The 14,515-nt window shown below is 44.9% G+C and overlaps 1 protein-coding gene across 4 annotated transcripts in view; it reads left to right on the top strand.

The window, feature by feature from the left end:
• PCSK6 (proprotein convertase subtilisin/kexin type 6) overlaps positions 1-14,515 on the top strand; it is a 98,379-nt gene that overhangs the window by 68,435 nt on the left and 15,429 nt on the right. For 3 of the 4 annotated variants that reach the window (XM_082198405.1, XM_082198406.1, XM_082198404.1), the window contains exons 13-17: positions 805-941; positions 5,746-5,925; positions 11,399-11,501; positions 12,601-12,797; positions 13,420-13,507. In XM_082198405.1, the coding sequence (XP_082054531.1) occupies positions 805-941; positions 5,746-5,925; positions 11,399-11,501; positions 12,601-12,797; positions 13,420-13,507 (705 nt within the window). Of the gene's footprint in view, positions 1-804; positions 942-5,745; positions 5,926-11,376; positions 11,502-12,600; positions 12,798-13,419; positions 13,508-14,515 lie in introns of those variants that run through there. The other variant, XR_014213404.1, reaches the window with a different exon arrangement.

The following is a 14,515-nucleotide window of genomic DNA, read 5'->3' on the forward strand; positions in this document are numbered from 1 at the left end:
GTTTTTGTTTTTGTAATTAAAACCTTGTTTAAGTACTTTTTGAGTCCCTCTTTTAATGCATGGTCTCCCCAGCAAGCTCTCTGCAGCGCTACCAAACTGCAAAAAGCCAACACCCGCATCCCTCTGTTGATGTGTAGATGTTCGCAAATAATTCCTATTCCTTTGGTGCCAAAAAGGAGAGTTTTCAGGGTCAATGGCAAAGTTGAATTTGGAGTTCTGTTCCTAGCTTTAGTATAAATGGGTAGAATCCAACCAGTCCTACTTAGAGTAGGCATGGGGAACAGGGTCGGATTTAGGTTTGATGAGGCCCTAGGCTACTGAAGGTAATGGGGCCCTTTATATGTCCAGCTGTCCTTTGTCAACAACAAATTGTCGCTGTTTTTTGTGTTGAATATATGCTATATGGTAATTTATTGACCAGTCCATGCAGAATGTAGGCACCCTATATATAGAAATGAGCAAACCAGTGATATTTTAGGGAGCAGGCTAGCAGGCGGGGCCCATTACTTACATCATAGGAGCCTACACAACACAAAACACTGTTGCTGTATGTAGGTTTTATTTTATTTGTTTTTTATCTTATATTTTGGAAATATACATCCAGTTTTTCCCCCTTTAATTTTTTGGGGGGCTCCCAAGAGAGTGGAGCCCTAAGCCATAGCTTGTTTAGCTTATACGTAATTCCAGCACTGACGGGGAACCTTCAGCCTGTGAGCCTAAATTAGGTGGTTGAACTAGATAGCCCACCAGTTCTCTTTGCCACCTCTTGGTGTGACCTCTTGATGTCTGTCATCCTATTAACAGACAGCACGATGATTCTAGTAATGGTTTCAAGCACTGGGAGTTCATGACTGTCCACTGCTGGGGAGAAAGGGCTGCAGGAGAATGGACACTGGAAATCCAGGATAAGCCATACCACGTGCGAAACCCAGACATGCAAGGTAAGTGCCTCTGGATTGTGTCGTCTCTTGCAGTGAGAGGCCCAAATGTTTGGTGCAGGTGAGACATGTGACAGGCTGCCACCCTACAACCCCCTTCCCTCTTTTCTCACCCCACAGCCATGAAAACGTGAAAATCAGCACATAAAACTCAAGCTTCCCTGCAGTGTTTGCACTGGCAATGTAGGGATTTCTTTTAACGCCTCTTGCATGCTGTTTTTAGCTCTGGACGGGGCTGTTCTCTAGGTTGCGTCATACGGTATAGATCTATATTTATTTCTCGCCGACTGAAGCTTTGCAGTGTTACAGAGAGATGACATATTAACAAGTGACGGTGTGTGTTTTTGTGCTTGGTACCAGGCCTCTTCATTCCTTAGGAGTCGCTCCTTCTCCCTCTCCAAGATTTCTGGCCCCTAGTCTCTCCCCCAACCCCCAACCCATCCTGCTCCCGGTTAGAGTCATGAATGGTGTTCAGAAACATTTCCCCCCTGTTAATACAAGAGGAGACAGTGTTCTCAGGAACTGGCTGCAGTTTGGGCAAAACAGCATGAAATACCTCTGATACAAATGCCATTAAAAGGCCTCAAGTTGACTTTTAAACACTGAACAACACATGTCAGGAGTCTGTGCCTTTACAGCAGGGTGTAAAAGGCTGGCGTAGGGACAGGATTCTTGTCCTTTTCTTTCCTTGGTGTGATTCTGGGTCTCCAAGCCTTGGCAGTGAAATAAAGGGGCACAATTTCCCTCCCCCCCCCCATGTGACCCTTGCTATAATTTTTCATTGAGGCTCTCACAGTTGACATACCAGCTTTGGCTTAGCTTTGTCGAAGGGCTGAGAATATTCAGGTTATTTGGGTGTAGAAATAAATGGCAGTGCTGCAGAGGGGAATATTGCCACCTGGACAAAGATGGGAGTCTTTGTCAACGTTCGGACACCAGGCACCATTTTGAATCAAGATGGCGGTCCAAAATGTGACTTCACCCTTCTTTTGGCATAGATTCTGCTGCTTCTGGATATATCCTTGCCAAACTTTGCATGAGGGTTTCCAAAGTAGGGTGCAATGGTTTTCTTTGATGCTTGGGTGCTGGGTGCCATTTTAAATCAAGATGGCAGACCAAAACACGACTTTGGCCTGATTCTCGACGCGACAGTTCAAAATGCACAAATTATGCTATTCATTTTAAAAACACAATTTTGTTTTGGTTTATTCAAATTCCTGGGCTGCTCCTGGCACTCCCTGCCACTTGTAAATAAGTGGGAGAATTGTTATTATTATTGATCATTGCTTTATCACTCTCCTTCTAAACCACCATCTGAAGGCAATTTGCACATCATATAATTTTAAAAAGTTAAACACAGAAAAACAACGCACACATTTAGAACAAAACAGATGTGAAACTAAAAGACTAACATGGGGCAGAAGCTCCCTGTGATGTTCAAATGTGTGCCCCTCACGCCTTCCATGACATTTTGGGATTCCATAACATAAATTTGATGGATTGAAAGTCATGATCATCTTGCACCTAACAGTGTTACATTTCTGCACTCGGTTTAAGCAAATCAGTGCAACGTAGTCTGTTTAATGCTGCACAGGCATGTTAAATGTGCCTGCTTTGCTGCTCTTCAATATTTACATTTTGTCGATCTGGAATGTGATGTTCCACCACCAAGAAGCACTCTGGAAGCAGGAGGACAGGTCTGGGCCAGGGCTGTAGCTCAGTGGTGGAGCATGCTTTGCATGCAGGAAGGTTTAGTCTCCAGAATCCCTAGGGTGGGCTGGGAGAGCTCCCCGTCTCCTAGTCTGCATTGTTGCGCCGGCTGCAAAGAAGTGGGATTGCACCAGGGACACACAACACACATTCTCTTCCAGCCACCTGTGGCCCTTCCCCAAGCATCTACCTGCTAGACTTGGAATGGTCCCGGTCCAAGATCTTGGAGAATTGTTGGCGGCCAGTGTGGACCATATTGAGCTAGTTGGAACAATCGTCTTACCTTTGTGTAAGGCGGCTTTCTTTGGAAAAGCGACAGCCAATGGTGCGGATGTGAGCCCCTTAAAGGAAAGGAGGGATAAATGGCGTACCTGCAACTTAAGTTATGTTCTGGGGATCACGCCTAAAGCCAAAATTGTGCATAGTCAAAATACATTGAGTGCAATGGTGGGTGGGATTGTCGAAGTCATTTTTTCCAGATGCCTGCCCTCTTTTCTCCTCCTTTTTAATTTTTTAAAATTATTCTGCCTGGCATGTCAACCTGAATGTGCGTAAGTTGCAGGCTAACTGTAAATAAATAAATAAATAAATAAATAATGTGCTCGTTGTGGGTGCTGCTTATGATCGCTGCACCCACTGGGAATGAGTTATTGCAGCTTCTTTTCTGAATGCCTCCCAACATATATTAACCACGGGAAGCAGCAATAAATCCCTGAGAACAGATTCCTCCTCATGCCCTTCCTGGAGCTTTTTAGAGCAAATTTGTTCTGGGCTCAGGTGGATTACTTCTAATGCCCTTGATATTTGTTTTTTTAATAAAACTCTCAAAGCCCACCCTATTCCTGAGCTTTCATTGTAAAGGCAACCCCCCTTCCCCCCCTTTTGCTTCTGTGATACCATTGCAGCACAATCCTAACCATGTCTACTCAGAAGTAAGTCCTATTGAATTCAGTGGGGCTTTCTCCCAGGTAAGTGGAGTTAGGATTGCGGACTTGAATCAGGCTGGTTGATACGTTTTAGGTTTTTTCCCTTTTAGCAACAACAACAACAACAACATGCTTATGAAAAGAATGAGCAAAAAACAAGGAATTGTACATGTTAGCAAATCTTTAGCCCCCTCTCCTGAGAATGATTTAGTGCTTCTGCTTCATAACAAATGTTTAAATGCTTGAATAGCCAGCCTTTTTGAGGACCATTTGTAAATCTTGGACACCAGTTCAAGTTGCAATCTTTACACTGGAGTAGGGTGACTGCACAGACTTACAAACTGTCTTCCAGGAAGTCCTGAAGTCACTCAAAACTTGTCTGGAGCTCCTCCAATTAAAACAAAGCTTGCCAACCTTTGGGGGCACATTTGGAATTTTGAGAAAGCACTATGAGCACGTGCCACAAAATGGCTGCTGTGGGAGTGTGAGAACACAAAATCTGGTGGGCGCACTGGTGCTCACAAGCACCACGTTGGAGATCCCTCAGTTAGAAGACCATCAAAAGCAGACCAGCAGTTTTGATAGACAGCTTTCGGGCCACTACTGATCTTCCTCAGCAATGTACATCCGCCAGGGAATGAATTATATTTATGCTGTGGTGGAAGCGTTGAAGAATATGATTCACCCTTCTGTAGTTTTAAGCACTAAAGGCCATTCAACTGTCTCATAACTCTGCCACCTCATTCTGAGGTATGTGTCAATGAGGTCTTAAAGGATGAAGGAGAAACTAAATTGTCAATCCCTCCATTCCCTTGTTATCTCAGAAAGTCACTTATGTGTACATTAGTTTCCTCATAACCAGTGTTGCTTGGGAAATATTGGAAACAAAAAAATCAGTGCAGTTTTGAAAGGTTCAGTCCACCATCTTGATTCAAAATGGCATCCAGGTGTATCCAAACACAGATGAAAACCTGCTTCTTGACCTCAGGAAGCATCATGCAATATTTGGTTAGAGTATCTTAAGATACTCCAAATTGGTTCATTCCAAATGTGCATGGAATGAACCAAGAACTTTCCAAAACATATAGTAGACTTTCGTAATTTTCACACTTATTTAATTTGAATTGATGTTTCAACCACTTTATTTGAGCATTCAAACATTTCAAAAGAGTAACACATTTACCAAGATTTCATTAAGCACTCATTTCAAACGTAACTGCCAATTTCCTCTTCCACGGTCTCTTTTCAGAGTCATCAAGGATCAAATTCATTAAAGCAGATCAACATCAGAATAGGATTAGTTCTAGCAAGACTTTTACACATCTCCCTTTTGGAGCGAATATTTACCTGAAATAGGGATCATTTTCACAAGAAATCACCCTTGAAATTAGGATGCAAAGCCGCCTTAATTTGCATAGGCGTTTTATCCATTTTAAGTAATTGTGTCCATTACAACCTTGTCAAATAATCCATTAGTAGGTGGTACCTGGGAGCATTTCCATCAGTTAAGGCAGATGACTGATTATTAACAGTTAATAGACTTAATGACCTGGATCATACATAATGCTAAGCGTTGGTTCATTTAAGGCAGCCTTCCCCAACGTGGTGCCCTCCAGATGTTTTGGACTGTTAATTCCCATCATCTCTCACCATTGGCCATGCTGGCCTAGGATAATGAGTGTGTAACCCAGATGTTTTGGGTTACACACTCATTATCCTAGGCCACCATGGCCAATGGTGAGAGAGGGCACCAGACTGGGAAAAGCTGTTTCAAAAATTGTTTAAACTATGGTTTGTTTAACAAAGCATGAGTTAACCATGATTTGTCCCACAGACAACCAATCAAACAAACTATGGTTTGTTCCTCCAAACTTGGATTGGTTTTTAGCTGCTCTTGCCTCGTGCTTTTATAGCTTGGTGAATACCTGAGTTGGGGCGGCCAAGCAAACCATAGTTAAAGAACAGTCCTAGGTTCACACCTCAATGCCAAGTTATCATTTTTAAAAAGTTGTAAGGTAACAACAAGCTGTGGCTTAAGATTGTGGTTTGTTGGGAGTAAACAAATCCCTGGACAGGCTCCAGACTATCATATAAACCATAGTTTAATGCACTGTTGCTTAGTATTAATGTGCAAACCAGGGCAATATTTATGAATGCCGAATCTTTTGCAGGAAAGTTAAAAGAATGGAGCCTCATTTTATATGGAACAGCTGAGAGCCCATATTCCAATTCCAGCTCCCATCACTCCAGGTCAAGGATGCTGGAGATGCCATCTTCTGACATGGAAGCCTCAAAAGCAGCTTTCTTCCAAACTCAGATGGAGATACTGGAGGATGAAGAGGAATACACAGGTAAAGTGCCCAAATCCCATTTCTCTGTCTGTCCCTTCCTCCCTCCCCCGCCTCAAACTCCACTTCCTTATGCAAACAACCGGAGCTGTCACTCCCCTCATCTTGGAAAAACTAGGAGATTGTTTGTAATCCAGTACACCAAGCCGTCTTACTGCCAAGTCCACCACAAGTACTATGAACAAAGATGGTGCTCCATTGACTTCCAAAAAAATTGACCGTATCCCAAACTAGTACAATGTTTTGTCCATTCTCCCTTGGTGTTCAGCGAGTACGAGAATCCGTTCAGATTCCTGAAAACGTTGGGATTTGGTGTCCATGTTTCTAATTTCAAACTGGTTAATCCCAAATGCATGATGCGGCCCCTACTAGCATATAGGAAATTAAAACCACATTACAACAGGAAGTTTCCAAGCCTTTTGAGGTTATACAGATAAACTTCCGACAGGTATGGACAATGCCTGTTAAATTTCAGAATGCAAATTGATTTTGATTTATTGTATTTCTATGCCTCTTTCCATTTGAATGAATCCCAGAACAGCTTACAAACTAACAATAACATCATAGAACATCACAAAGGCAGCATAATTAATATAAAATAATTGACGACCATCAATAAAACAATTGCTGTCTATGAAGCACTGTTAACAAAGCAGCAACTAAAAATAAGCTGAGCGTCACAATTACAGCAAAAGTCATAATATATGATTAACAAATCAATGTGGCGTTCTACAAAACAGTATTAACAACATTAACAGATTAGCAACTGAAAAGATAAGCCCTGCTAAGTTTATGCACACACTCCCCACACTCCCATGACTCATTATTCAGTTCATTAAAGTACACATGAATACATACATATAAAGTGGGGATGCAGAAAACCACACCACCAGTCCTTCCCCTTTTTCATGACCAGGGCATGGCAAATCTCTCAATTTCATTTTCTCGGTTTTTCAGTGTTATGCTCAGTTCTCCACCTCAGCTTGCTTTTTCTTTTTTAATTATTATTCCCTCATGAAATTTCATCAGTTTCGTGTTGATAATTTATCCTAATATACACAGATCTGTATGCAGTTTGGTGTAATATGCACAGTTTTGCAAAGCAAATTCTCCTCCTCGTAGAAAGCATTTTTGTATGTTATTTTCACGCCTTTTTGCAAACTGTAGCCTATACCTTTTAGTACACATTTCTTCGCTAGAGGACTGCATAGCAAAATCCAGGAAAAGTGTGAATCTCGAAGGATGGCTGCGTTTAAGTTCCTGTTATTTGCTTTGTAATGTATGAATTATGGTGGTTTGTCTTTAAATGTGAACTGAATCAAATTTACCCCATATCCCTTCCGGTGATTGGCAGAAACCAAAACAGAATGTTTTGGAAAACAATACAAATGGCAGAATGAGAACCACAATACAAATGTACTTAATTTGGCTATCTCCTACAGAGCCCAGAATTAACAGAGGGGATCTGGCTGTGCAGTTTAGGTTGCTTTAGCACAGATTTCTGATTTGTATCTCTTTGTGGGGTGGGCTCATGCACCACCCTGCGAATTATGAGGATATAACATCATGCAGCAAAGCACTATCGTATGATATGATAACTCCACACTGCATGTCAGGGTGCGCTACTAAGAAGGACTGATGTGTGCCTTGGAAAGTGAGGGATATTTTATTCATGTACTTATTCCATTTCTTTCCTGTCCCTCCTGAAGGAGCCCAGGGTAGCAATACATCTGCTACTCCATTCTGTTCAGCATAGAGAGGCGCCATGCAGTTGATGCCTACTATCTCTGCCAGTATATTGCCAGTGCCATCATCTCAAAGATGGAGTAAAAATGCAGTGAGATTCCAAAATGCACCGCTGAGCTATAGCTGACCCATGCTTCAGGGGGGATGACACAGAGGCTTCAAGAAAAGCAGAGTTTCGTATCAGTGTCATGATGGACCAGGTGATGGAATAGGAGTAGCCAATGTGGTTGGCATCCAGATATTGCTGGACTGTAACTCCCATCATCCCTGACCATGGGCCATACTGGCAGGGACTAATGAGAGTTGTAACCCAACAATATCTGGAGGGCACCACTTTTACTACCCCATGTTAGATTTAGTAACTTTCCTGTAGTTTTGCTGGATCTTTAGAACCCTCCCCAGGAACGCTGGCTTAACTGCTTTCCTCTCAATCTTCAAAAAACCAGAAATGCCTGTCTTGTTCCAGAGGGGTCCCATGCATCTGTGATCCCTCTCCTTTCTTTGAAAATATGTGGGCAGCAACCTCATCCTAAGTGAGGGGGATAAAGATGTGCAGCAGCTGACACAGCCTTGCTCAACACAGCAGGGTTGAGGATCTTGTGGCCTTCCAGCTGTTTCTGGGCTACAATGCTCATCATCCTTGATCCCTGGCCATTCTGGCTGGAGCCAATGGGAGCTGAAATACAGCAGCACCCAGAGGACCACTGGTTCCCCGTCCCAGAACTACAGCATGACAGGTGTGAAGCACCGCCGTTGCCTAGAAACCATTGCCTTGATAGTCCGGGAGTACAGAATGCCCAGGAGGCAGTATTAACTTCTGTGTTGGTATGAGGAGCTACTGGAGCTGCTGTTGCTGCTGGTTTCACTTTTGTGTCTCTATGCCTATCTTTCTATATACATAAAAATGTAAGGCTGTCATCACGCAGCCCTTGTTGGAGGATTTGTAGTGGTGCATCACAATCCTAGGTTTCATGAACTCCGAACAGGAGGAGGGAGCAAAACAGAAGGAAGGTTTAAAATGGCAGCTTTGAACTGGGTTAGGTGAGATGTAAAGGGAGAGGGGTGGGGTTTGGTGGGATTGGTAAGCAACACAAGCAAGGGTGGCAGTCCCTAGTAAATTTAGATGCATCTTTAGGGCTGAACTGTGTCTCCAGTTTTAATATAAGGGGGAAAACGCAACCACCCAACATCACGGATACCAGAAGTTTCAGAAATGCGCATGCTTTTTTAATGGACACCTCCTTGAGACAATTAAGTTGACAAGCTGTATTTCCAGGGCAAGACATTCAATTGGCCTGGTAGCTCCACTTTAGGCCTTGTAACTCTAAGCCCCATAAAGAAATGAGCAAGAAATGTGAGTTGCTGCTGCTGCTGCTGCTGGCTTGGCTGATATCCTGTATACTAATATTATGGCTGCGAGATAAATGTTAGGCTCTGTTTGACTCTTGGTTTATACAGCCTCTTCCTGTGAGCCGAGAATTCAGGAGTAGGTGAATGGGTTTCTTTGGACAGAGCCCACTCCTCCTGTTAAAAACCGGCCGCAGATGCAGCTTTGTTGTCCTTCCAATCTCTGCCCACCCCTCCCCAGCGCTATTAAATTATTCACACAAAATTTATTGTGGCATTTGGAGTCTTTTTCCAGGTGGTCTCATAAACGTTGGCAAAACCCTCAAAAATGTAGAATCGTACACAGCTGCATAGCTCAGCTCAGCTTTGAAACCTGTCCCGATATTGGACCTCTGTGTTTTGTGGGACATGCAAGTTCTTCCGCTCATTTATGTCATTTTGGGCTGCGCCTTGACACTTTTTGCTGGCAGTATCTGGATTCTAGAAGTAAACAAAACCAAGCTTAAGGGTACTTATACCTTTGACTGTATATATCAATACCAATAACATCTGGACACCAAACAAGACATTTTCAAAATTCAGGGATGGATTCCAGACAGACCAAAGCATTTGCACAGGGACAGTGAAGGGTGTGGCCTTGGAGACAGTCCTGGGACTCAGCTATACAGCTGCAAATAAAACGTTTCCATGCTTTTGGGGCATTGGGGGGCACCTGGCCCCTACCCCCAAAATATTGGGGAGGGTCCAGAGGGCTCGGCCCCCAGGAGCTGGTGGTCCTTCCTCCGTGTGTTGCCTTTCAGCTAGATCTACTATTTTCTCTGCATACGGTAAAGGTAAAGGGGCCCCTGACCATTAGGTCCAGTTGTGACTGACTCTGGGGTTGTGGCGCTCATCTCGCTTTATTGGCCGAGGGAGCCGGCGTACAGCTTCCGGGTCATGTGGCCAGCATGACTAAGCCGCTTCTGGTGAACCAGAGCAGCGCACGGAAATGTCGTTTATCTTCCCACCGGAGGGAAGTAGACCTATTGATCTACTTGCACTTTGACGTGCTTTCGAACTGCTAGGTTGGCAGGTGCAGGGACCAAGCAACGGGAGCTCACCCCATTGCGGGGATTCGAACCACTGACCTTCTGATCGGCAAGTCCTAGGCTCTGTGGATTAACCCACAGCGCCACCCGCGTCCCTATTTTCTGTGCATAGACATGGGCAAATGTTTTGGAGTGGTCCGTATCTTCTTTCAGAGTGACTTAAGTTGTGTTTTCCATGAGGTTTCATTGTTTGCAACAGAACTTGAATGCCATTCTCCTGAAACTGAAACACCTTGTATTTTCAGCGTCTGCAAATGCTTAGCTTTAGGAACATACAGTGGCTAAAAAAGCTCCCCTTTCATGCTGATTGAGCAGCTTTAGGGTGCCAGAGATAGGGACCCTGCTACAGAAACAGTAATGACACCCCCCTGACCACTAACCCAGTGTTTCCCAACCGGTGTTCCGCGGCACACTACTGTGCCGTGAGACATTGGCTGGTGTGCCGTGGGAGGGAGGCGGGCGAGTCGGGCGGTGAGAGGCGGCGGCGACGAGGATCCGCGTCGAGCCGGGGGCGGCTCCGCGGTGGTGGTGCCGAGCGGCGGGGCAGCGCGTGCAAAAGGGAGGAGCGCGAGACAGCGGAGGAGGAGGAGGCCGGCATGTCCGGGCAGCAGCAGCAACAGCAGCAGCAGCAACTCCCGGCGACGGCTCCTCAAGCCCCGCCGCCGCCCCCTCCTCCGCCCGCTATCGCCGCCACCACCACAACAGCCGCCGCCGCCTCAGTTGCCGCCGTCCCTCAGTCCCTCGCTCTGCTGCCTCCTCCCACCCCCAAAGCTTGGAGGTTCCCCGGCAAGGGGGAGGGAAAAAACTTTCACTTTCGTGCGTCCCTCCCGGCGTGACGCTGCGCGCTGACGTCACGGGGCGGGGCTTTAATGGTGGTGTGCCGCGAGATTTTTTTTCAGTAAACAGGTGTGCCGTTGCCCAAAAAAGTTTGGGAAACACTGCACTAAACCACCGATCATGGTGCAGTCTGAAGCAGAGCACCTAAAGGAGAGCTAAGTCGTGGACCCCCATTTTAAAAACATAAATTCCGTGCTCCTCGTGCCAGGCATACACCAACCGAAAGAGCCTTGCTGGCTTTTGGCTCTCGGTATGATTATGGTAAACCTTTGGGGTTGGGGAAGGAGGGAAAATGAGTGCAAAGTATTCCCAGCATTTTGGGGTTGGTTTTTGTTTTTTTAAAAAATCCTACTGGTATGTGGTACACTTGATAGAATGTACACCGGATGCAATTTTGTGGGTTGAACTAGGAGGAGTTTTATATCTCTTCTTTCAGCAGAACTGTCTGTCTCTCTAAGGTCCGTGCCATACGGAATGTGGCGACAAAGGATGCGACGGCCCCAACGCTGACCAGTGCCTGAACTGCTTCCATTTCAGCCTCGGGAGCCTTAAAACTGGCAGGTAAAGTGGACAGAAGTCTTATCGCACATGTTAGCTTTCCGAAGGAGCAGGTGCGGTGGTTTAGGGGTGGGAGAGCTAGGTCCAAAATTCCCACTCAGCCATGGGGGAGTGACCGTTCATTGTCTCCCAGCCTAACTTACCTCACAGGGTTGTTGTGTGAAGCTGAAGTAGGGAGGGGGAGAAACAAGAACACCACCTCAAGCTCCTTAGGGGCAGGGCAACTGGGGTATAAATGTAAAAAACAAAACAAAATATGCCCATCATATCTGTCTTTTCTAAAGTTAAGTTGTATTGATTTTTTAATGGAGTTAACTTTCAAGCATGCTGAGGTTTGCAGCCTCATAATTCTTCCAGTTTATGATTGACATACTATATATGAAACAGGGGGTCCAACAATGAGGTGAGGATTAGGTGAGGATGCGAGCTGCAGGCCTGGGTGGGTGCTTGTCTCCCTAACACTTCCTCTTCTGTGGCCCCTTCTGTATATTACTGATATAATAATAATATTTTATTGTTTATACCCCACCCATCTGGCTGCGTTTCCCCAGCCACCCTGGGCTCCTCCCAACAGAATATTAAAAACATGATAAAACATCAAACATTAAAAGCTTCCCTGAACAGCCTTCAGATGTCTTCTAAAAGTCAGCTAGTTGTTTATTTCCTTGACATCTGATGGGAGGGCGTTCCACAGGGTGGGTGCCACTGCTGAGAAGGCCCTCTGCCTGGTTCCCTGTAACCTCGCTTCTCGCAGTGAGGGAACTGCCCGAAGGCCCTCGGAGCTGGACTTCGGTGTCCGGGCTTCAGTTTGTGGCCTCCCAGGAGGTTTCCTAGAGGGAATGTGGTCCTTGGGCTGAAAAAGCTTCCCTGCCCTTGCTATAAAGCAACAGGACCCGATTGGCTTGATCCAGGAGTCTCTTCCTATGTCTCCGGAAGCCACATGTTGGCAAAGCAAACAGGTGAATGGGCGATCAGAGAACCATGCAACATTTAGATGGCAGGAAAGAACTGTGATGCTCACAATGGAGACAGGACCATAACAACTATGCTAGTTGGGCTTCATCCTCTCTCTTTCCTTCTGTTTCTCTCCCCCCCCCCCCAGGAAGTGTGTAAATTCCTGCCCCCCTGGCTACTTTGGGGACACTTCGCAGCGGAAATGCCGCAGATGCTACAGGGGCTGTGAAGCGTGCTTGGGCAGAAGCCAGAACTCGTGCACAGCCTGCAAACGCGGCTTCTATCACCACCAAGAGACGAATACGTGTGTGATGCTGTGTCCAGCTGGATTTTACTCTGATGAGGGTAAGGAAAGCAAATGCTTCTCAGCTAAGGGCTGCTAACCAATTGAAGGTTTTTGTTTTGTTTTTACCCAATATAATTGTCTCTGTGTTAATTGATTTCAAGTTGTGCATACTGTCAACCCCTCATTGTAGCTTCCCATCTTTAAGGAAAAATATTGAAGGGTAAGAGCACCTACAATTTGATAAACATATACCAACCCCCTTTGTTAGAATGAAAAGCTTTAGAAGTATTTTCTTTTTCATTCTCTCTCACAGTGACACGGTATAACCAAAACAGTCTCAACAAGTTCATAATTATGAACTGTTCATAATTTGCAGCACCAGCTGTTAACATTTGTCCTTGCCCATTAAAAATATACAAGCTTTTAATTATTATGCTGTTTTAATTCTCCAAAACAATGAGGTCTAGAAACTTACTAATTTAAAGTTGAAACTGATAAGTTTTGTCAGTTATTCTTTTGTCATAAAAACTAAGAATTCGTTTCCCACTTGGTCTAAAAACAGTTATACTCTTAGTATTAGATTATTGTGAATTTGACAAATAGATTGCAAGAATCTGAAGCTTATAAACTCCAATATCTGCAAGTGATCATCTTTCTGATTCCCCCTCTTCCCCAATAAAGGTCAGAGACGTTGTCAGAAATGTCATCAGAATTGTAAGAAATGCGTTGGAGAGATGGACAAATGCACTGTCTGCAAAGATGGATTCAGGTAAATTGCTAATGGGGAAAAATTGTGCTAGGCTTTCAGAATGTCTTCTGAAGAAACTAACATTGAATTTATCAAATTATTTAATGGGGAAATGGGTCAAAACTAGGCATGTACAGTTGACCCCCCTGCTGGATCAGGCCAGACGAGGGTCCATCTAGTTTGATATCCTTTTTTCCCCACAGTGGCCAGCCAGGCTTCCCCTTGGACATTCACAACCAGGCCACAAAAGAAACAGTAGTTTGTCGCTATCACCTGGCACACAGAAATTCCAATTTACCAGAGCTTTGTTCTCCTCATCCCTATCCATGCACACCTGTAATCTTGCGTACCTGTGCAATCTCTTGTAGTAGAGTCGGCAAGAATTTGGGTTGCTGGGCATTGTAGCTCTGTGAAGGTTCAGCTATACAGTGGTGCCCCGCAAGACGAATGCCTCGCAAGACGAAAAACTCGCTAGACGAAAGGGTTTTCCGTTTTTGCATTGCTTTGCTAGACGAATTTCCCTATGGGCTTGCTTTGCAAGACGATAACGTCTTGCGCTTTTTTTAAAAAGCCGCTTGAAGAGGCGCAGTTGCGACGGACCGTGCTTCGCAAGACGAAAAACATCGCAAGACGAAAAGACTCGCGGAACGAATTATTTTCGTCTTGCGAGGCACCACTGTAGTTCCCAAGATTCTTGGGGGAAGCCATGTGCTTTAAATGGATGGTGTGGGTGTGACTACAGGCTGGTGACTGTAAGCATTACAGCAAGCTAACATATGTGCTTGGACCAAGTGCTTGGAACAGCCTCCTCAAGTGCTCTATACATGTGATGTATTCATGTCTTATAAATTATGCCTAAATGTACTCACCCACCCCTGCCCAGCCTCAGTTCAGATGGAACTGGGACATGGGGAATCTGCTTGTTATAAGGCTGCAGCCCTCCTTTTCCTGGTATACCAGCGGTGTTGTTTTTATTACTTTATTACTAAATGGACGCGGGTGGCGCTGTGGGTTAAACCACAGAGTCTA

Source organism: Podarcis vaucheri (assembly GCF_965113315.1).
Source record: "Podarcis vaucheri genome assembly, chromosome: 14".
Classification (NCBI taxonomy): Eukaryota; Metazoa; Chordata; class Lepidosauria; order Squamata; family Lacertidae; genus Podarcis; species Podarcis vaucheri.